This window comes from Cibotium barometz, chromosome 55 (genome assembly GCF_041138505.1).
Source record: "Cibotium barometz isolate CiBa-2024 chromosome 55, ASM4113850v1, whole genome shotgun sequence".
NCBI lineage: Eukaryota > Viridiplantae > Streptophyta > Polypodiopsida > Cyatheales > Cibotiaceae > Cibotium > Cibotium barometz.
The window spans coordinates 4,024,617-4,048,800 of record NC_141100.1 but is presented as its reverse complement, the minus strand read 5'-3'; the positions used below and the strand labels follow the sequence as shown (position 1 = coordinate 4,048,800).

Sequence of the window (24,184 nt, the reverse complement as noted above, 5' to 3'; positions counted from 1 at the left end):
GACTGAGGAGGATATGGTTCGAAGCTTTGAGCTGGTATGTGTTCCTGAAATAAGAGAGCGCATAAGAGGATTACAGACACATGGTGGCAGAAATTGGGAGGAGTTCAAGCTTGCCTTGAAGGATGAATATTTCATGGAGGATTCCGAGCGGGTGACCAAACGAACTTTCTTGGAATGGGTCACAAAACCCAAAATGGGAATTTCTGCCACAGAGTTGCTAAGAGAGTTTGAGAAGCGCTATGCCCAGCTGTCAAGGATTGAGCGCACAACTTTGGACAGGGAAAAAACAGAGCTCATCTTACAAGCAGCTGGGGAAGATCTCCAAGAAAAACTGGAAATTCTCCTTGAGGATAAGGATACAGAGCATGGGCTAAAGAATGATTGGAATGATGTCGAGGATGCAGTCACCATGCTAGCAAAGCGGCAGCAAAGGAGGGATAAAATGGTGATGAGCTCGGCAACTCCTATAACTGTTTCCCCTAAGAATCTACCAAAACCTGCTGCTGCTGCAATCCCAAAGGTAGAAGGACCTGTGGATTCTCAATCTGTTCATGCCTACATTGCAAAATGCCAGAATAATGAGGCACGGGTAGAGGAAAAGCGTAAGAGGGAAAATGACGAAGGAGATGCCATGGATGATGGTTATGATGCTTCTATGAATGCTTTGCCATGTTTGTTTGATAGTGTTCAAGGTGTTGATGATATGCGTGTTGCTAATGATGTTATGGAGGATAGTGCATATGTGACCGGAAGTCATACGAATGTTGTTTCAGAGGATGTTTGCTTTGCAGATGGTGGTTTTTGTTTGGAGTTTCTCTTTCAAGACAAGCAGGTTTTGTTAGAGGATCAGTTTAGTGAAGTTAATATTTATGTGGATGAGTCTATTGCTCAAGACAGTGAGGATCTTGGGATGGCTCAGCTGTTTGATGATGATGAGTTTCTATTTGCAAACATCGGTAACCAACAATCTATGAATGAGGCTTCTTGCACTCTTGATGATTCTAGAGATGTGTTTTGTTTACATGGCAAAGATGATGCTTTTGATGTTTATGCTATTGATGGACCGGGATATTCTGATGTAGCATCACACCTTGATTTTCTTGCACCAGTTTGCATAGATGCATGTGAAACATGTAAAGGCTTTTACAGCATATTGGTGGTGAAGATAGATGAGGAGGTAATATGCAAAAGAGCACAATGTGATGAATGGCTTGCTATGATGCCATTATGTGTATTTGAACCAAGGATATGTTATAAGTCAATGGAGCAGGCTCATGTGGAATGCAAATGGGTATTTGATCGTGGTATATGGATTGTTAGCAACCATGACAAATGTATTTGGGGATTGAATGCAGAACAATGGTGGATAATCAGGAAGGCTTTGTTTTTTTTACTTGTTTGATATTTATGGATACCAAAGCTTGGTTTGAAACACTTTAAAGTGTTCCAAACATGGGGGTTGGCCAGATGACAGGTTCTTTTTGCTGATTAATGTATGAAGATGACATTCAGATATATGTGGATCTTGATGATGACTTGGCACATATCGGAGGATGTGCAGGTTTAGAGGGGGTGGATGTCGTGCCATGGCACGTCTATAGTGTGAAACCATGCATGTGAGGCCATTAAATACAAATTCAGATGCATGGGATTAAGTGCCATGACTTGAGTCATTTTATGATGCCTATGTACATATGTTCATATTGTAAATGAGGTTCAATGAGACGAGCTGATGGTGATGCCTACACGTGAAAGTGTTACGGGAACTCCGAATGTGATGATGGTTGGTCAGTCTGAGCGGATTCTGGATGCAGAGATGGCACTCCATTTTTAGCATGAATATGGAGATGGCCGGCAGTGCATGGCACCGATGGAATTGGTCGTATTTTGGTGAGGAGAGGTGCTGATGATTATGGGATGTGGGCACTTCTTACATCTGTTCTGGAAGGAAGTCGTGGATGCCGCTCTTGAACTTGAAGCAAGGTAATAATAAGGAGGCATTTGTGGCCATCTCTTAGGTAAAATAAAAAAATAATGATATTAATGTGGCCAATAAAGCAAAGGCCACATGGGAGCTTTACGTAGCCGCCAGCCAGAAGTTGTAGAAGGTTGGTGAAGGCGTGGAAAAGGGGTTGGCACGTGAAGCGAAGAGCTGGCGAGACGGCGCAGCTGCAGACAAAAGGTAAGAGATCGCCTTGTTGTTTTGGGGAGCGGGGGGTGCAGGCAAGAGGGGGGAATACACCTCGAAGCGCAGAGTTTTGATGCGTGTTTGTATAGCTGTCGCAGAGCTAGAGTGTTTGTTTTTGTTTGTTTAGCCAGCACTGGCTGGTAGTGCAGCTTGCCGCCTCAGGGCGCAGAGTTGTTGTGTTTGTTTTGCCGACAGCAGATGGCCAACTTCGGAAGAGAAGGAGAGTTTTTTTTAAAATGTTGCTTTGTTTGCTTTGTTGCCACCGGCTAGTAGCAAGGAGGAGAGTAGGAGTGTCGTGTTTTGTTGGTTGGCAGGCGCTAGGTTTTGTCTGAGAGGTGAATATTTTGCTTTGTCATGTTCCCACCACTGATAGCAAGGAGCAGAGAATAGAGGTTCTGTTTGAAGAAGTCACTAGTTATGAAGTTGGTAAAACTTATAGGAGCGATGTGTTTTCTATTGGTCAGCCTGTGCTTCTGCTACTAGTAGAGAGCATGAAGGAGTACTTATTTATAAGCAATGAGAGTGTGACTTGCTAGCGCCCCTACAATTATACTAAGAACGGGTGCCACTCTGAAGAACTCAACTGAACGAGGGTCTCTTAAATGCCATGATGGTTTCCAAGCTTCTATGTGAAGGCAACTCCTTGTGTTCCTTGTGTTGAAGCCTTTACAATATGATAAAAGCAGTAGAAGAAACGGACTAACAAGAGCCAGAAGTCACCACTACTTCAAGGAGGAGGAAATTTCGCATATTTTGGCTTTGCTGCATTCTCTTACAGTCGCCTTCTCTTTGGAGCTGCCTTGGATCTTGGGCCCATGCCCCCTATTGCTGGAGTATACTGGATGAAAATTCCGCCTGTTTCTGGAATTAAATGCTGCTTGAAGGTATTTTGTCTATTATCTATCAGTTCTGTGGCTGCTCGAGGCTGCCCGAGTATTTATTTGTTGTTCTAAAGGTGATCCTGAAGGTAATTTCAGAGCAGGCTGGGCGTGTTTATGGTTCATGTTGCCCCAGATTGCTGGTTGACTTGGTTTGACCACTCCTATCTGGTGTTTATTGTAAGTTGGTTGCTGCGTGAAGGAGTTCTCCCTAATTATGATATATCTGGTGGCTGGTTTTATTGAATTCAGCAAGTATGTGGTGATATTCTTACACTGCTGGGCGTGTTTATGGTTCATGTTGCCCCAGATTGCTGGTTGACTTGGTTTGACCACTCCTATCTGGTGTTTATTGTAAGTTGGTTGCTGCGTGAAGGAGTTCTCCCTAATTATGATATATCTGGTGGCTGGTTTTATTGAATTCAGCAAGTATGTGGTGATATTCTTACACTGCTGAGTGGCCAGTGAGAGGATAGAGCACCTGCAGGTTAGCTCTACTCACCTTGGACAGCTGTGAAGTCTTCTGCTGGTGGTGCCCCTGGAAGAGATAAATATTCTGTTTCCTTGCTGGGATTTGAAAACGACTCTCATAGCCAGAAGTCTCGCACTTTCCCAGCGATACCGCCCACGTCACGACAGCTTTGGTGAACCCGACGTGAAACTGCTGGGGTGAGAGTGTGGTGAAATACACAAGGAAGCTATGGCTGAGAATCCTGAGGGACAAGGGTTCATTTTGACCCCGGGGTTATGCAAATGTTTCAGATGTTTGCTATGTATATGCAACAGCAGCAAGCTGCTGAGAGGGGGCAAATTTCCATGACTAAAGCACTGCAGTCAATTAAGAAAAAGGTGGATCAATTTGATGGTAAGGACATCACAAAGTACCTGCGCAATTACACAAAGGAAATGGAGCTAAACAGGGTGACTGAGGAGGATATGGTTCGAAGCTTTGAGCTGGTATGTGTTCCTGAAATAAGAGAGCGCATAAGAGGATTACAGACACATGGTGGCAGAAATTGGGAGGAGTTCAAGCTTGCCTTGAAGGATGAATATTTCATGGAGGATTCCGAGCGGGTGACCAAACGAACTTTCTTGGAATGGGTCACAAAACCCAAAATGGGAATTTCTGCCACAGAGTTGCTAAGAGAGTTTGAGAAGCGCTATGCCCAGCTGTCAAGGATAGAGCGCACAACTTTGGACAGGGAAAAAACAGAGCTCATCTTACAAGCAGCTGGGGAAGATCTCCAAGAAAAACTGGAAATTCTCCTTGAGGATAAGGATACAGAGCATGGGCTAAAGAATGATTGGAATGATGTCGAGGATGCAGTCACCATGCTAGCAAAGCGGCAGCGAAGGAGGGATAAAATGGTGGTCCTTCTCATTTGGATAGCTGTGTAAGGTTCGTTTAGCTGAATCTAGCAAGGATGCTGTGGATTCTTACACTGTTGAGTGGCCAGTGAGAGGATAGAGCACCTGCAGGTTAGCTCTACTCACCTTGGACAGGTGTGAAGTCTTCTGCTGGTGGTGCCCCTTGAGGAGATAAATATTCTGTTTCCTTGCTGGGATTTGAAAACGACTCTCACAGCTAGAAGTCTCGCACTTTCCCAGCGATACCGCCCACGTCACGACAACGTACGCTTAGGAGTGAATGGCCGTGGCTTTAGGGTGGAACGGCTGTGGCTAAGTTTTTTCCCCCCCGAGATTTTTTCAGGGAAGGTATGCTCGTATGCTTATAAGTAAAGCCATGGCTTAGGTGTAAACGACCATGGCTTTTTTTCAATATTTTTTTCGGGGAAGGTACGCCCATACGCTTATAAACGAATGACCATGGCTTTAGGAAGGAACTGTCGTGGCTTAGGTGTGAACAACCGTGGTCGCTAAGTTTTTTTGGGAAAAAATGTTTTTTTTATATCGGTTATGTTCGTAAGTTTGTACGTTGCGCGATTTTGAATTTGGATTGGGTGGAGTTTTGAACTTTTGAGTGACGGAAAACTAAGATTCCCTCATTAATGTCAAGTAGGTGTGGGAGGAGACTAAAGTTAGAGGTTAACTCTATATTAGTGGTTTTCAACTAATCTAGAGACACTCTAACTTAACTAAAAATTAATCTTTCTTAATTCCATAGTTAATAACCCTTTAACCTTAGATTAGTAGTTTTTAACGAATCTAGAGACACTCTAACTTAACTAAAAATTAATCTTTCTTAATCCCATTATTAATCACCCTATCAAGGTAAAGCACAACAGATCAGCCCATGCCACAACAACATTCTTATGCGGAGTTCTTAAAGAAATAATGCTAGATCATCACACCACATCCTTGAAGGCAACATGCTAGTTTCTAAAATAAAATAATGCCAAATCATCATTCACCGTTCAAATTGAGAAAGTAAATTTGCTTAGCATTGAATTTAAAGATTCAAAATTCTTAAAATTTTAGTGGTTAATCTTATGCATTTTTCCGGGTTGAAGTTGAAGGTCATTGGTTTTATTTGACACTGGCGTAGAGTATTCGTTATTAGCCCCTATTCACTCTCCTATTCACTCTCCTATTCGGAAAAAATCACAGCTCCACAGAGACAAGGCCGATCAAAATTCTGTCACCACAGATATTTTTTAAATATACCAAAGAAAATTCCTATGGAGTTAGAATTTTCATACTTGGTGTCACACCCACAAACTCTCTAGCAGCCCCATCGTGAGCAAACATTAAATATCAGAATCCCGCAACCTACGTAGTATTACATGCAAATTCAATCTGGGTCAATAAGATCCCCAAGCAAAAAAAGAACTGAACCGTCAATGTACGCAAAAACCACAGTGAGCAATACTGACAAGCTCAATTTTGCTTCAATTTACTGCAATTAGGGTGTTGAAAGCATCGTCACCCCCTCCCCGTCAAGGAGAGAAATGGGAGCTTCATGGCTTCGTCCAATTCGGAGTCATGATCATTGTCGAAATCAGTGCCTATGTCGTCATCAGCACTTCCATCCGAATCAACATGACTTCCATCACCATCTGAGTCATCAACATCTTCATCGGGTCCGAGTCATCATCCATGTTATAATCACCATCTGAATCGAAACCGCTATCATCGTCTTCGTAATCTGATTCTGCAGCGTGGCCTTCATCACCAGCGCCTACTTCTGCTTGAACGTTTTCATCACCAGCTGCTGCAGCGCTATCTGCATCTTGTCCTTCTTTTGGTTCAACGATTTCATCAGCGTCTGTGCCTACTTTGCCTTCAGCAACGCCTGCTCCTGCTAAAATAACAAATTTTAAATGGTCTGCACAGTACATCATAGTCTTACTATTCTACGAGGTAGGGCAAACTCAGTGCCCCTGAACATATTCGTGGTGTCATGTTCGAGCATGACATGGATGTACAAGAGAACGTTGTATGAATGTACGCACGTATGCATCATGAGTATGTACCTGTATCACGTGTCTCCACATAGCAGGTCCCTGGAAATTTCATCTCAGTTTCATTCAATTCCATTCAAAAATCAGGCTGCGGCAGAGGATCTCTGTTGAACGCGAATTGGTTTTTTCTTTTGCCTTTATGGAGCAGACACAGATACAAAAAAATAATAAACAGAGACGTAAATAATGGGGGGAAGAGAATAGGGCGTGCCTTACGGCGTGGGTGGACGCTGCAGCAGCGGCAGCTCTGAGTTGAGGAGGGAGATTCTTAAATCGGACGCGCTCGTAGGCTACCCGAATGCGCTGGGCGAAGCGTGCGAAGGGGGAGGAGTGGGAGGCCTTTCTGGTTTAGGGCGCTGACTCCAGGTGAGAGGCAAGATCGGCCTCGCACTGCAGGTGATTCGCCTCTGCACTGCCCGGGGAATCATCTTCATCGAAGGCTGGGCCATGCATTTGACGAGAGATCACAAAAGCTTCCGCCGAAGAACCCCACAACCGCAACCCTTACTAAGGCTAAAAATGATATCTAAAAATGTTATTTAAAACGAAAGGTTTTTTAAACCTTACGTTTCTCGATTCAATTAATTAATGAATTTAATTAATCGCTCATTGTGCGCCCCTATTCGTTTAGTTTTGAATTGGGTTGCGTTGAGGGAGCGAGAGAGAGAGAGATATCTATATCTCGATCTCGATCTCGATCTGGCGCCCTTAGTTTGAAGTCCGTGATGGGGATCCTCTCCAATCGCGTTTCGCAGGAGGAGCTTCAGCCCGGTCACCACGTCTACTCCTGGCGCTTCGCTTACTCGTACGCCCACCATGGTACACGCCCCCCGCGCCCACCTTTCTTCACGCATATAGTTTTCTTTGGTCGATCTTCAGAGTTTTCCTTTCAATCAGATCGATCGTCACTACAAACTTGATTTGATGGTGAAATTTTTCATGAACACAATATGATCATCTCTCCTCTCCTCTTGTGCGTGCGTGCGTGTGCGTGCGTGTGCGTGTGCGTGTGTGGCAACTGCCTGTTTACATCTAATGGAAACATGTTCAGGTCCAGCTAAAAAAAACAAAAAACCGTTCCTGGTGTGCGTGCCTGCACCCCCCCGCCCCCGCCCCCGCCCCCCCCCCCCCCCCCACACGTGCCTATGGAACCATGTTCAGGTCCAGTTTATTAAAAAAATAAAATAAAATTGCTTTTTGGGGTGTGCGTGCATGGCCCCCACACGTGCGTACATACACACACATTCATGGAGTTGCAGTATGAGCACAATGTCTGGGTACATGGATGTACGCATGGAGAGTTGGGGATAAGCCATCTTCCCATGGCCCAAGTTTAACTTTGCCAAATCATTTAATATGCATTCATTAGGAGGGTGTCAGCTTGTAGCTCGTTCCCACGTTAACTGTGGCCAAATTTTGCTTGCAAAAACCCAACTGCGCCACTTTCAACATAGTTGGAAACTCCATGGCTAAGTGCATTTAATGAACTTGGCTAAGTTAATTGGGCTTGCAAAAGGCCGTATTTTATAGTCCCTCACTGTTGTCTACCCCCCCCCCCCCGCGCCCCCCCCTTCTCTCTCCACCAAAAAAAAAAGAAAAAACACACACACACACACACACACACACACACACACACAAAACATATGCTCACAAAGCATCACAAGGATCCTTTGTAAGCACCTACCTACAAGGGTATGAACATCGCAAGTGTGCATTTTTTGGGATTTGAACCTCAACCTGTTGGTTGCTTACATTTTTTTCAACCACTGGAATACAACCCTCATGTGAGGCATGGGCCCTAGCAAGCTGGGATTAAACCCGATATCTCTTGCTCAAGACTACCAAATCACTACACAGCTGCAAACAAGAAGCAGATTGACTTGGGTTGGGAACTGAAGAAGAAGACCATCAATACAGGGTAAAAAACCTTCACAGGTTGGTTGGAGGACGAAGAACACAAGCACGGCAGATTGGAGGAAGCAGCAGAAGCCAAACGAATGGTTTGCTATGAAGAAGACATAAATCAGGACCTTGCTAACCAAGCCCTGATTGATGGCCTCGCCTCATTGGGAGCCACTTTCTCAAGCAAGCAAGCAAACCATCTAGGCCAGATCATAGTTACCAGGGGACGGGGACGGGGACGGGGACGCCTAAAGGTAGGGAACGGGGACGGGGGGTGGGGACGGCACTCAAAATTGTTAATTTTAGAGGAGTAAAGAATCAAGATTAATCAATCAATAACAACAAGCTTTCTAACTCCAAAAGTTATGAATCATGATACACATTACATTTAAAATTAAATTACGCTACGAGGTGCAAGAGTCAAGAGTCAAGAGTCAAGAGTCAAGACTTGCAAAGTCGGAAAAGAAAGACTTTAAAGTTGATAACATTAAATAGATATACTCAAAAGATGTTGGGGCCTAGGCGATACAAAATATAAGTCACTCGCTCTCATACTCTGCGCTCCCAATAAGAGAGGTGCTAGCCTCATAATCATGAGTGCATGAAGTGTGGATGGGGGTTGTGTCATCCGATGAAGGCTCATGGTGAGAACCATCTGTCCCACCCTCCTGTGCAATAGTTGTAGCTGCCTCCTCTTGTTCCATCTCCCACTGTGTAAAAGTATCGGCATTGCATCTTGCACTCTTGCCAAGCATGCGCAAGTTTGCGCTAATGAAGACAAGATCATTAGCTCTTTCCACCCCAAGCCAATTTCTTTTCTTTGATGAAATGTGACTGTAGGAGGACCATAATTGCTCTAGGCAAGAACTTTGTGTTTGCCGCCGCTTGCTCAACAAGGCGTTTCTCCTTGTCAAGCATAGTGGTCCGCAAGGTTTCGGAGGATGGAGGTGTGTAGTGAGGACCGTACTCGCCAATCTTCTTCACCATCGTTTTGAAGTAGTTGGACCTATTTATCATTCAAAAAAAAAGAGGGTTAGTAATTAGAATGGCAAAATGGTGACCTGTGAATCGTGACTCGTGAGACATGATGATGAAATCATGTGAGTGAAATACGTACCGTGCCACACGAAAAGCAATGTGGTCATGAAAAAAGAAGCGGGCCACCGCGGCATCAACCTCCTCCTTCTTTTTGGGATCCCAACTCCCCTCAAGAGTACTTTGCCGACGAGAGAGAGAGGGTGGACTAGGTTGCGGCATTGAGAAGGCGGCTTGTGTGAAGCCACGAGTAGTGCCACGAGGAGGACGTGGTAGAGGGGTAGATGAAGATGCACCACCACCTGATGTAGAATTTGATGTTTGGGTTGGAGTGACATAAGTGTTGGGATCCACTCCACGCACCCTTTGGCTTGCATTCAAAGCTTGATGGGCGGCAAGCTTTGCAAGAAGCTCCTTTCTTATCTCCGGTGTGACCCGCTCACAAAATTTCACCTCATGACCGGGCTCATGCAACAAATGGGCCCTCACCCTATTCGTGTGAACAGGTGGTAAGTATTTTCATTTTGTCCTTTTTAAAAGGTAAAATCCATAAACTAGAGTAAACCTTAATTTTTATAAGGCAATGTGTTCACACACATTTAAAAGAAGGGCTGGACATTTTTCTAGTGTGGGTGTCCATAAGTGTTAATTATGTATTAAGGTTTTATAACCTTTGATAAAGGCTTTTGCATGGAACATTTTTGGAGATTCCCCACGTGGATGGTGGCTGGCTTCTTTCTCTCTCCATCGCCTGCTCTCTTTCGCCATCGCCTCCTTACGGCTGCTAGACCCACCTGCTTGCGGCTGTACCCGCCTAATGAGCTGCTGTACCTACCCCCCCTACCTGTCCGTACTGTACCCACTTGAAGCTGTCCACGCCTGTTGTACCCACCTAAAGTTGCCCACACATGCACCTGCCTGAACCCGCCTGCAAGGCTTTCCACGCCTGTACCTGCCTGTTGTACCCGCCTGCAAGGCTGCCCACGCCTGTACCTGTTGCTGAACCTGCCTGCAAGGCTGCCCACACCTGTACCTGTTGCTGTACAGCACCCTCATGCTCATTTACTGCCCATGTGTACCTGCTGGCTACCCATGTGTACCTGACCAGTACTTGCTGCACTTGCAACTGTTGGCTGCCCACGTGTGCCTGCTGGCTGCCCATATGCACCCGTTGTACCTGACTGTACCTGCCTGCTGAATTCATTGTACCAACTGTACAAACAATACCTGTTGTACCTGCACACATGTGAAGTTCTTGATGTGCTGGATTGTACCTACTACAAATTGTACCGGTTGTATCTGGATTGTACTCACCGTACTAGGTGCTCTCATAATTTTCTCATTTGTATAAATCTGAAATTTACAAATTTAAATTCAGAGAATGCTTTAAGTTGTGTAGTGCAGGAGCATGGCATGTATATGCTGACCATGTTCTAGAAATTCTTCCTGGTGTGGCTTGTATATTTCCCTGTGTGGTGTTGTTAACCGCGCTCTCAGAGCTTCTGAGAGCCAGTGAAGGTTAGACTCACCAGGAAATTTGGGAACAAAGTTCATTGGGGAGAACCAGGCCACGTTCCCTCCGCGGTGTACCCCTTGGCCTGCGTTAGTATGAGCGTGCTTGTTGGTGCACGGTCCCCGAAGACCAGTGAAAGGCAGGTGTCCACCCAGTGAAGGTGGGAATGAGCTTGTGATTTGGGGCTACTCCGACCAACACCTCTACATCAACTTGACCCAATTTTATTTGGTCGTTTTCACTCCCTTGTGGAGAAATCTAGCCAGTCAAGCCCGTGACACTTGTACAAATATAAATACTCCAAGAAATACAAAAAGTATTGAGGGGGGGGGGGGGGGGGGGGGCGGCCCTTTCCGGCTCTAGTGCTGGTGTCATTTGTATTTTCAGTATTTCCAATATTTGTGTTGCTGATGTTGTTTCCATTGTTTAATAAGAGTTAAATTAAGTGTTCTAAATATGTGTATATTGTCTTCCGATCTGTAGGCCTCCTGTAGGGAGCGGTCACACACTTCTTTTCTGGTATCAATCTTAGAATGAAACCCACAGGCATGGTTCTCCTTCATGAAGCTGGACCATAAGCTTTTGCTGTCAGAATATGCAGCGGAAATGATATCCAAACTTGGGTAGACAAGAGCAAGTAGACTGCAGAAAATAATCAGCACAAGAAACACAGAGAGATGTGTGTAAACTCTTCTCTATACACAAGATCTCGAAGATACTGAATGAGAAAGTGGAGGAGGATGGGGGGCAATATATACAAGCCCATGAGGGCAGTCGGCCAGCTCTAAAAGAGGCCCACGACTGGACAAAACCCACGACTGCTGAAAAACAGCAGTCGGCCAGCATCTGGTGCCCCATGCCTCCACAGAACAAGTCGGCCAGCACTCAGACAGCCCACGACTGATACAGATGCAGTCGGCCAGCTTCAGAGTGCTCCTGGCATCACCTGGCAGCCCTCCAGCCACTAGGAAAAAATGGAAAAAATAGGGAAAAAATACGGGGAGTGTGGAAAAATGATATACGGGCGGGCACACCCACAACAGAGGCCCTGGTGTATACAACTGGACAGGAGATGACTTCTAACACCCCCTCTCAGCTCCTGGCTGTGTAACCAACCACTGGGAGCTGGGGTGCCGCCTGAGTAAATCCTGAGAGCGACTTCGTGAAGAGGTCCACCGTACTGTCCTCCGTCGAACAGAACTCCAGCAAGATGTCATCAGCAACGATCTGTTCACGAACAAAGTGCCTCTGGATGACCATGCGTTCCTCCAATGGAAGCCCAACCCTGCCATGCAACCTCCTCCTGCTGCTCCGTAGAACTGCTCCTGGGCCTGAAGTAGATCCCCTCATGTCCGGATCTCCTCCCCAAACCGAGTCACTCCAACCGCGGAGTCGGACTCCATCCAACAATCCCCCTCCTGTGTAAAAGAGTCTCTGATCCTTCGCATGCCGCAGAAACCACAGGAAACGCGATCCTGCCTCCCAAAGAGACATCTGCAACCAAGAGCTCAACTGCCTCATCAGGAAGCTCCCGTCCAATCCGGTGTCCATCAACCAGATCAATGAACCATCCAGCTTCTGAGTCATAGAGACATCACACTGCTCACAAGGATCAACACCTGTTACGGTGCATAAACAAGTCCTGGAAACTTGATGAAACCTGTCAACCACCCCCTCTGAATCCGGAACCACAAAGCCTGGAGAAACCACCTCCTTCTGCAAGCAAACACCTGTCACTTGCCTGGCTCTCCGAAAGGTCCCCGTGGAAAGAACATCCTCAACTACTGGAAGTTCTATGTCCCGAACACGACGAGACATCAGAGCATAAGTGACCTGTTCAGCTTCCTCTGACTCACGAACACAAGAACTACCAACATCAGTACTGGAAAGTTCCTGCCAACTGCTGCCATCTACTGGCGAGCTATCCACCACCTGGTCTCGGAAAGCCCGCACCTGTAGCGTATCCACACTTGAGTAGCTATTACCACACTGCCACTCATCACAATCTTGAGGACCTGGGAGAGAGAGTGCTGAAAGCCTGTAGACTCCATTCTCCACTCCACCTTCCCAAACCACTTGGCCTGTTGCTTTGTCCCGGAGAGCAACAAAATGCTCATCAAACTCCACCCGTACGCCAGTCTTGCAAACCTGATGCACTGACAACAGATGAAAACCAAGTGCCGGAACATACAACACTTGGGAGGAATTCTTCCCCCCTCTGCCATCGGGAACTATCTCCATCCTGCCCTCACTGTGAACTGGGATAGTGGACGTATCCCCAGTAAGAATATGACCAGAAAGCCTGCAGAGATCCTGTAAACCGGAACGGGAAGGAGTCATGTGCCTGGAAGCACCACTATCGAGAATCCACTCCCGAGTATCCGCTGCGGAGAGTCCTCCAATCTCCTCCCTGCCTGAAGAAAATGAAGCAACGGTGTCCATCACCTCCAGGTGCACAAAAGCCGGAGTCTTCATGATTGCTGAGGAGTCTTCACCCTTCTCGGTCTTCCGCTTGGGACACTGCCTCCAGTAGTGGCCTTTCTCGCCACAATCATATCTCGGGATCTTCTTGTGTATATAGAGCAGAGTTACACGCCTACATCTGTCTCTCTCTTGTGCTGTTTTTCTGCCTGCGTTTTTGCTTTTGCTCTTGTGTTCCCAGGCTTGGTCATCATCTCCGTTGCATATTCTGACATGGTATCAGAGCCCTAGGCTCTAGATAGGTCTTGGGATTTGTGTGAGCAAGAGGGGGCTGTTTTGTGGCTGATTGGTGGACTGTTTTGGGCTGATCGGGAAGAGGAGAAGCAAGAGGAAGGCGGGCTGATTTGCTGGACAGCCACTTGCAGGTATCATATCTCGGGATCTTCTTGTGTATATAGAGCAGAGTTACACGCCTACATCTGTCTCTCTCTTGTGCCGTTTTTCTGCCTGCGAGCCTGGGAACACAAGAGCAAAAGCAAAAACGCAGGCAGAAAAACAGCACAAGAGAGAGACAGATGTAGGCGTGTAACTCTGCTCTATATACACAAGAAGATCCCGAGATATGATACTGAATGAGAAAGTGGAGGAGGATGGGGGGCAATATATACAAGCCCATGAGGGCAGTCGGCCAGCTCTAAAAGAGGCCCACGACTGGACAAAACCCACGACTGTTGAAAAACAGCAGTCGGCCAGCATTTGGTGCCCCATGCCTGCACAGAACAAGTCGGCCAGCACTCAGACAGCCCACAACTGATACAGATGCAGTCGGCCAGCTTCAGAGTGCTCCTGGCATCACCTGGCAGCCCTCCAGCCACTAGGAAAAAATGGGAAAAATAGGGAAAAAATACGGGGAGTGTGGAAAAATGATATACGGGCGGGCACACCCACAACAGAGGCCCTGGTGTATACAACTGGACAGGAGATGACTTCTAACACCCCCTCTCAGCTCCTGGCTGTGTAACCAACCACTGGGAGCTGGGGTGCCGCCTGAGTAAATCCTGAGAGCGACTTCGTGAAGAGGTCCACCGTACTGTCCTCCGTCGAACAGAACTCCAGCAAGATGTCATCAGCAACGATCTGTTCACGAACAAAGTGCCTCTGGATGACCATGGGTTCCTCCAATGGAAGCCCAACCCTGCCATGCAACCTCCTCCTACTGCTCCGTAGAACTGCTCCTGGGCCTGAAGTAGATCCCCTCGTGTCCGGATCTCCTCCCCAAACCGAGTCACTCCAACCGCGGAGTCGGACTCCATCCAACAATCCCCCTCCTGTGTAAAAGAGTCTCTGATCCTTCGCATGCCGCAGAAACCACAGGAAACGCGATCCTGCCTCCCAAAGAGACATCTGCAACCAAGAGCTCAACTGCCTCATCAGGAAGCTGCCGTCCAATCCGGTGTCCATCAACCAGATCAATGAACCATCCAGCTTCTGAGTCACAGAGACATCACACTGCTCACAAGGATCAACACCTGTTACGGTGCATAAACAAGTCCTGGAAACTTGATGAAACCTGTCAACCACCCCCTCTGAATCCGGAACCACAAAGCCTGGAGAAACCACCTCCTTCTGCAAGCAAACACCTGTCACCTGCCTGGCTCTCCGAAAGGTCCCCGTGGAAAGAACATCCTCAACTACTGGAAGTTCTATGTCCCGAACACGACGAGACATCAGAGCATAAGTGACCTGTTCAGCTTCCTCTGACTCACGAACACAAGAACTACCAACATCAGTACTGGAAAGTTCCTGCCAACTGCTGCCATCTACTGGCGAGCTATCCACCACCTGGTCTCGGAAAGCCCGCACCTGCAACGTATCCACACGTGAGTAGCTATTACCACACTGCCACTCATCACAATCTTGAGGACCTGGGAGAGAGAGTGCTGAAAGCCTGTAGACTCCATTCTCCACTCCACCTTCCCAAACCACTTGGCCTGTTGCTTTGTCCCGGAGAGCAACAAAATGCTCATCAAACTCCACCCGTACGCCAGTCTTGCAAACCTGATGCACTGACAACAGATGAAAACCAAGTGCCGGAACATACAACACTTGGGAGGAATTCTTCCCCCCTCTGCCATCGGGAACTATCTCCATCCTGCCCTCACTGTGAACTGGGATAGTGGACGTATCCCCAGTAAGAATATGACCAGAAAGCCTGCAGAGATCCTGTAAACCGGAACGGGAAGGAGTCATGTGCCTGGAAGCACCACTATCGAGAATCCACTCCCGAGTATCCGCTGCGGAGAGTCCTCCAATCTCCTCCCTGCCTGAAGAAAATGAAGCAACGGTGTCCATCACCTCCAGGTGCACAAAAGCCAGAGTCTTCATGATTGCTGAGGAGTCTTCACCCTTCTCGGTCTTCCGCTTGGGACACTGCCTCCAGTAGTGGCCTTTCTCGCCACAATCATATCTCGGGATCTTCTTGTGTATATAGAGCAGAGTTACACGCCTACATCTGTCTCTCTCTTGTGCTGTTTTTCTGCCTGCGTTTTTGCTTTTGCTCTTGTGTTCCCAGGCTTGGTCATCATCTCCGCTGCATATTCTGACATGGTATCAGAGCCCTAGGCTCTAGATAGGTCTTGGGATTTGTGTGAGCAAGAGGGGGCTGTTTTGTGGCTGATTGGTGGACTGTTTTGGGCTGATCGGGAAGAGGAGAAGCAAGAGGAAGGCGGGCTGATTTGCTGGACAGCCACTTGCAGGTATCATATCTCGGGATCTTCTTGTGTATATAGAGCAGAGTTACACGCCTACATCTGTCTCTCTCTTGTGCCGTTTTTCTGCCTGCGAGCCTGGGAACACAAGAGCAAAAGCAAAAACGTAGGCAGAAAAACAGCACAAGAGAGAGACAGATGTAGGCGTGTAACTCTGCTCTATATACACAAGAAGATCCCGAGATATGATACTGAATGAGAAAGTGGAGGAGGATGGGGGGCAATATATACAAGCCCATGAGGGCAGTCGGCCAGCTCTAAAAGAGGCCCACGATTGGACAAAACCCACGACTGCTGAAAAACAGCAGTCGGCCAGCATTTGGTGCCCCATGCCTGCACAGAACAAGTCGGCTAGCACTCAGACAGCCCACGACTGATACAGATGCAGTCGGCCAGCTTCAGAGTGCTCCTGGCATCACCTGGCAGCCCTCCAGCCACTAGGAAAAAATGGGAAAAATAGGGAAAAAATACGGGGAGTGTGGAAAAATGATATACGGGCGGGCACACCCACAACAGAGGCCCTGGTGTATACAACTGGACAGGAGATGACTTCTAACACCCCCTCTCAGCTCCTGGCTGTGTAACCAACCACTGGGAGCTGGGGTGCCGCCTGAGTAAATCCTTAGAGCGACTTCGTGAAGAGGTCCACCGTACTGTCCTCCGTCGAACAGAACTCCAGCAAGATGTCATCAGCAACGATCTGTTCACGAACAAAGTGCCTCTGGATGACCATGGGTTCCTCCAATGGAAGCCCAACCCTGCCATGCAACCTCCTCCTGCTGCTCCGTAGAACTGCTCCTGGGCCTGAAGTAGATCCCCTCGTGTCCGGATCTCCTCCCCAAACCGAGTCACTCCAACCGCGGAGTCGGACTCCATCCAACAATCCCCCTCCTGTGTAAAAGAGTCTCTGATCCTTCGCATGCCGCAGAAACCACAGGAAACGCGATCCTGCCTCCCAAAGAGACATCTGCAACCAAGAGCTCAACTGCCTCATCAGGAAGCTGCCGTCCAATCCGGTGTCCATCAACCAGATCAATGAACCATCCAGCTTCTGAGTCACAGAGACATCACACTGCTCACAAGGATCAACACCTGTTACGGTGCATAAACAAGTCCTGGAAACTTGATGAAACCTGTCAACCACCCCCTCTGAATCCGGAACCACAAAGCCTGGAGAAACCACCTCCTTCTGCAAGCAAACACCTGTCACCTGCCTGGCTCTCCGAAAGGTCCCCGTGGAAAGAACATCCTCAACTACTGGAAGTTCTATGTCCCGAACACGACGAGACATCAGAGCATAAGTGACCTGTTTAGCTTCCTCTGACTGACGAACACAAGAACTACCAACATCAGTACTGGAAAGTTCCTGCCAACTGCTGCCATCTACTGGCGAGCTATCCACCACCTGGTCTCGGAAAGCCCGCACCTGCAGCGTATCCACACTTGAGTAGCCATTACCACAGTGCCACTCATCACAAACCTGAGGACCTGGGAGAGAGAGTGCTGAAAGCCTGTAAACTCCATTCTCCACTCCGCCTTCCCAAACCACTTGGCCTGTTGCTTTGTCCCGGAGAGCAACAGAATGCTCATCAAACTCCACCCGTACGCCAGTCTTGCACACCTGATGCACTGACAACAGATGAAAACCAAGTGCCGGAACATACAACACCTGGGAGGAATGCTTCCCCCCTCTGCCATCGGGAACTATCTCCATCCTGCCCTCACTGTGAACTGGGATAGTGGACGTATCCCCAGTAAGAATATGACCAGAACACCTGCAGAGATCCTGTAAACCGGAACGGGAAGGAGTCATGTGCCTGGAAGCACCACTATCGAGAATCCACTCCCGAGTATCCGTTGCGGAGAGTCCTCCAATCTCCTCCCTGCCTGAAGAAAATGAAGCATCGGTGTCCATCACCTCCAGGTGCACAAAAGCCGGAGTCTTCATGATTGCTGAGGAGTCTTCACCCTTCTCGGTCTTCCGCTTGGGACACTGCCTCCAGTAGTGGCCTTTCTCGCCACAATCATTACAGGTCCTCTCTGCCTTTAGTTTCTCGCGGTCAGCGTCGGACATCTTCTCAGAAGACTTCTCCGATGAAGCCTTCCCCTTGCCCGAGTTACGGCCTTTCGACCGTTGGCTAGTAAAGGCCTCCGAACCTCCACCTTGAGGAGGGTTCGTGAATCGTTCCTCCTGGTCCAAGACCATTGGCACAAGCTCCTCCCAAGTAATGGTGCTGAGCCTGCCACTCGTGATCAACGAGGAATAGAAAGCGGAATACTGACCAGGCAAGTGAGAAAGTAACGTGATGGCCATATCTTCGGACGATATCTCTTTCCCAGCTTGAAGGACTTCCTGCTGAAGGGCCTGCAGCTTGTTAATGTGTTCCCGCATCGTCGAAGACTTTGCAGGATTCATAACCCGCATCTGCACTTCCAAGGATATCTGCTTCATGGGTGACACCCTGTTGTACAAAGAAGCCAAGTGCTCCCATATGCCTCTCGCCAGCGTCATGTGCTTCACATGGTTGATCACCTGTGGTGTGCAATTGAGGAATATAAACGACCGGACCCTGGCGTTGACACGGTCCCACATTTGTGCCTGTGCCTCTCGGTCCTTCCTCGTCGATAATAACTCCCCTTCCTCAGCTTCCGGCCTTGGCACCCCTTTGATAATAAAATCAGCAAGATCATATGACTCCAAAACTGACTCCATCATGACCTTCCAGATGCCGTAATTGGACCCGTCCAACTGCCGATCCACTGGGAACGTGGGGAGAGTCGGAATCTTCACGTGCTTCTCAGCCATCTCGATTAAATCTGCCATCTCGGAGAGTAACCTGAAAGGGTGGGTGGGTGGGAAAAATCTGAAAATCAGAATATATGCAAGTGGCTGTCCAGCCCCTCTGCCCACCTTCCTCTTGCACCTTCACTTCCCGTTCAGCCCGAAACAGTCCACCGATCAGCAACCTGTTGCTCCCCCTCTTGCTCAGAAAAACGCCCAAGATCTGCTAGAGCCTAGGGCTCTGATACCATGTCAGAATATGCAGCGGAAATGATATCCAAACTTGGGTAGACAAGAGCAAGTAGACTGCAGAAAATAATCAGCACAAGAAACACAGAGAGATGTGTGTAAACTCTTCTCTATGTGTTTCTTGTGCTGATTATTTTCTGCAGTCTACTTGCTCTTGTCTACCCAAGTTTGGATATCATTTCCGCTGCATATTCTGACATGGTATCAGAGCCCTAGGCTCTAGCAGATCTTGGGCGTTTTTCTGAGCAAGAGGGGGAGCAACAGGTTGCTGATCGGTGGACTGTTTCGGGCTGAACGGGAAGTGAAGGTGCAGCATGAGGAGGTTACATTGCAGGTTTGGGCTTCCACTGGAGGAACCCTTGGTCATCCAGAGGCACTTTGTTCGTGAACAGATTGTTGCTGATGACATCTTGCTGGAGTTCTGTTCGACAGTGGACAGTACGGTGGACCTCTTCACGAAGTCGCTCTCAGGATTTGCTCAGGCGGCACCCCAGCTCCCAGTGGTTGGTCACACAGCCAGGAGCTGAGAGGGGGTGTTAGAAGTCATCTCCTGTCTAGATATATACACCAGGGCCTTTGTTGTGGGTGTGCCCGCCCTTATGAGGTGTTTTATCATTTTTCCCCACTCTCCAAATTTTTCCCCTATTTTTTCCCATTTTTCTGAGGCTTGGGAGGGTTGCCAGGTGATGCCAGGAGCACTCTGAAGCTGGCCGACTGGATTTACATCAGTCGTGGGCTATCAGAGTGCTGGCCGACTTGTTCTGTCTAGGCGGAGGCATCTGTAGCTGGCCGACTGCTATTTTCAGCAGTCGTGGACATATTCCTCAGTCGTGGGCTTTCCTGATGCTGGCCGACTGCCCTCTAGGGGAGTATATATAGGTCCTCAGCCCCCATGCCTTATTTGTATCATATCTCGGGATCTTCTTGTGTATATAGAGCAGAGTTACACGCCTACATCTGTCTCTCTCTTGTGCTGTTTTTCTGCCTGCGTTTTTGCTTTTGCTCGTGTTCCCAGGCTTGGTCATCATCTCCGCTGCATATTCTGACAAAAACTGCTCCTGGGCTTGAAGTAGATCCCCTCGTGTCCGGATCTCCTCCCCAAACTGAGTCACTCCATCCGCGGAGTCGGACTCCATCCAACAATCCCCCTCCTGTGTAAAAGAGTCTCTGATCCTTCGCATGCCGCAGAAACCACAGGAAACGCGATCCTGCCTCCCAAAGAGACATCTGCAACCAAGAGCTCAACTGCCTCATCAGGAAGCTGCCGTCCAATCCGGTGTCCATCAACCAGATCAATGAACCATCCAGCTTCTGAGTCACAGAGACATCACACTGCTCACAAGGATCAACACCTGTTACGGTGCATAAACAAGTCCTGGAAACTTGATGAAACCTGTCAACCACCCCCTCTGAATCCGGAACCACAAAGCCTGGAGAAACCACCTCCTTCTGCAAGCAAACACCTGTCACCTGCCTGGCTCTCCGAAAGGTCCCCGTGGAAAGAACATCCTCAACTACTGGAAGTTCTATGTCCCGAACACGACGAGACATCAGAGCATAAGTGACCTGTTCAGCTTCCTCTGACTCACGAACACAAGAACTACCAACATCAGTACTGGAAAGTTCCTGCCAACTGCTGCCATCTACTGGCGAGCTATCCACCACCTGGTCTCGGAAAGCCCGCACCTGCAACGTATCCACACGTGAGTAGCTATTACCACACTGCCACTCATCACAATCTTGAGGACCTGGGAGAGAGAGTGCTGAAAGCCTGTAGACTCCATTCTCCACTCCACCTTCCCAAACCACTTGGCCTGTTGCTTTGTCCCGGAGAGCAACAAAATGCTCATCAAACTCCACCCGTACGCCAGTCTTGCAAACCTGATGCACTGACAACAGATGAAAACCAAGTGCCGGAACATACAACACTTGGGAGGAATTCTTCCCCCCTCTGCCATCGGGAACTATCTCCATCCTGCCCTCACTGTGAACTGGGATAGTGGACGTATCCCCAGTAAGAATATGACCAGAAAGCCTGCAGAGATCCTGTAAACCGGAACGGGAAGGAGTCATGTGCCTGGAAGCACCACTATCGAGAATCCACTCCCGAGTATCCGCTGCGGAGAGTCCTCCAATCTCCTCCCTGCCTGAAGAAAATGAAGCAACGGTGTCCATCACCTCCAGGTGCACAAAAGCCGGAGTCTTCATGATTGCTGAGGAGTCTTCACCCTTCTCGGTCTTCCGCTTGGGACACTGCCTCCAGTAGTGGCCTTTCTCGCCACAATCATTACAGGTCCTCTCTGCCTTTAGTTTCTCGCGGTCAGTGTCGGACATCTTCTCAGAAGACTTCTCCGATGAAGCCTTCCCCTTGCCCGAGTTACGGCCTTTCGACCGTTGGCCAGTAAAGGCCTCCGAACCTCCGCCCTGAGGAGGGTTCGTGAATCGTTCCTCCTGGTCCAAGACCATTGGCACAAGCTCCTCCCAAGTAATGGTGCTGAGCCTGCCACTGGTAATCAACGACGAGTAGAATGCTGAGTACGAAGAGGGCAAATGTGACAGCAACGTTATGGCCATGTCCTCTGATGATATCTCCTTCCCAGCCTGGAGAACTTCCTACTGAAGAGCCTGTAGCTTGTTAATATGCTCCCGCATCGTCGACGACTTTGCAGGGCTCATAACCCGCATCTGTACTTCCAAGGAAATCCTCTTCATGGGCGATACCCTGTTGTAAAGTGAGGCCAAATGCTGCCATATACCTCTGGCCAGCGTCATGTGCTTGACATGATTGATTACCTGTGGTGTGCAGTTGAGGAAAATAAACGAACGGACCCTGGCGTTGACGCGATCCCACATCTGCGTCTGGGCCTCCCGGTCCTTTCGGGTTGACGGTAACTCCCCTTTCTCTACTTCCGGCCGTGGAACACCAACAACGACGAAATCGGCGAGGTCGTAAGACTCCAGAACGGATTCCATCATCACCTTCCATATGCCGTAGTTGCTCCCGTCCAACTGACGGTCCACCGGGAACGTGGGGAGTGTCGGGATCTTCACATGTCTCTCGGCCATCTCAAACAGATCTGCCATAGCGGGGATGTACTCTGAAAAGGGTGGGTGGGTGGGAACAAAGAAGAACTGATACCTGCAAGTGGCTGTCCAGCAAATCAGCCCGCCTTCCTCTTGCTTCTCCTCTTCCCGATCAGCCCAAAACAGTCCACCAATCAGCCACAAAACAGCCCCCTCTTGCTCACACAAATCCCAAGACCTATCTAGAGCCTAGGGCTCTGATACCATGTCAGAATATGCAGCGGAAATGATATCCAAACTTGGGTAGACAAGAGCAAGTAGACTGCAGAAAATAATCAGCACAAGAAACACAGAGAGATGTGTGTAAACTCTTCTCTATACACAAGATCCCGAAGATACTGAATGAGAAAGTGGAGGAGGATGGGGGGCAATATATACAAGCCCATGAGGGCAGTCGGCCAGCTCTAAAAGAGGCCCACGACTGGACAAAACCCACGACTGCTGAAAAACAGCAGTCGGCCAGCATCTGGTGCCCCATGCCTGCACAGAACAAGTCGGCCAGCACTCAGACAGCCCGCGACTGATACAGATGCAGTCGGCCAGCTTCAGAGTGCTCCTGGCATCACCTGGCAGCCCTCCAGCCACTAGGAAAAAATGGGAAAAATAGGGAAAAAATACGGGGAGTGTGGAAAAATGATATACGGGCGGGCACACCCACAACAGAGGCCCTGGTGTATACAACTGGACAGGAGATGACTTCTAACATTTGCACCCTATTGGAGTATTGTTCCACGGTCTCTTTCTCTAGTTGTTCCATCCTTCACAATTCACTGTGCAGCTTATGGCTCTATAGTGGTGGTTGGACTCTGTCCACAAAGTCATCCCATGAACTTAGTCGACTGTACTGTATCCATGGTATACTCCACCTCATATTGCTTCCACCAAGTGACTGCATCATCCGTAATGTACATACAGGCCTGGAGCACCTCCCTGTAAGGAATCACCTCTCACACTCTCATGCACTCTCACACAATGAGCAAGAGGCACATGTACCAAGAATAGTATTACTCGGATTGGCTGATCTATGCAATAACCTCCATTGGTGAAGCCATTCCTTAAAGGGGGTGGAAAGCTACCACAGGCATCTGGCCCATAGTGACAGGGGGACGGCGGGACGCCCACGTGGGACGTGGGAACGCCGTCCTGATTAACTGCAGTTGCGGGACGGAGGCGGGACGGCCCAGGGGACGGGATGGACGGGACGTGACAAGGGGACGGGCGTCCCCGCCCGAGGGGACGGCGGGACGTTGTCAGCCGGGGACGGGGGGACGTCTGCAACGGCGCAACGGCTACAAAAATCGAGCCGTTTTTTTTTCGGGTAACGGCTACTAGCCGTTGGCGGCTGGCCGTTTGAGAGTTTGAGAGAGAAATGAAATGAAATGAAATGTTATATTAACGTCTTCAAAAGGCCATAATGACCTATGAGACCAAAAGTTACATCATGGTGGATCTGATACAATGTCTGGATAAAAAAAACCCAGAAAATGAAAAATAAAGATGATACTACTGGCACCTAGAAAATGAAACTGGAACTGGAAGGTACACTATGGAGGTACCTCCATCTCATAATATGTGCCGCATCGGACACTGGCGGATCTCCTCAATATCCTCTGTGGTCAGCACCCTGACTGGGTGTCTCGCATGCCTCGCAAGAATAATCCGAATCTGCCGCTGCAACCTCCGTCTATGAGAGAGAGAGAGAGAGAGAGAGAGAGAGAGAGAGAGAGAGAGCTGCCATATGCTATATAATGGGCTTATGCTACTCCTCTTCTACTCATTGCTCAAGCCTTCCAACTTCCAAGACTTGAGTACCTCTAGGCTCTCCACCATCTCCCTCTCCTACTCAAGCTTTCCTCTCCACTATCTCCCTCTCCTGCTCCACCACCTTCCTCTCCATCCTCTCCTACTCCACCACCTTCCTCTCCACCCTCTCCTACTAGAC

The 24,184-nt window shown here is 48.5% G+C and overlaps 1 protein-coding gene across 1 annotated transcript in view; it reads left to right on the top strand.

The window, feature by feature from the left end:
• Positions 1-7,116: 7,116 nt before the first annotated feature.
• The window catches only part of LOC147607268 (protein LEAD-SENSITIVE 1-like), a 52,727-nt gene continuing 35,659 nt past the window's right edge, over positions 7,117-24,184 (top strand). The window contains exon 1 of the mRNA XM_086790401.1: positions 7,117-7,307. Within this exon, the coding sequence (XP_086646527.1) occupies positions 7,214-7,307 (94 nt within the window). The 5' untranslated portion in view covers positions 7,117-7,213. The remainder of the gene's footprint in view (positions 7,308-24,184) is intronic.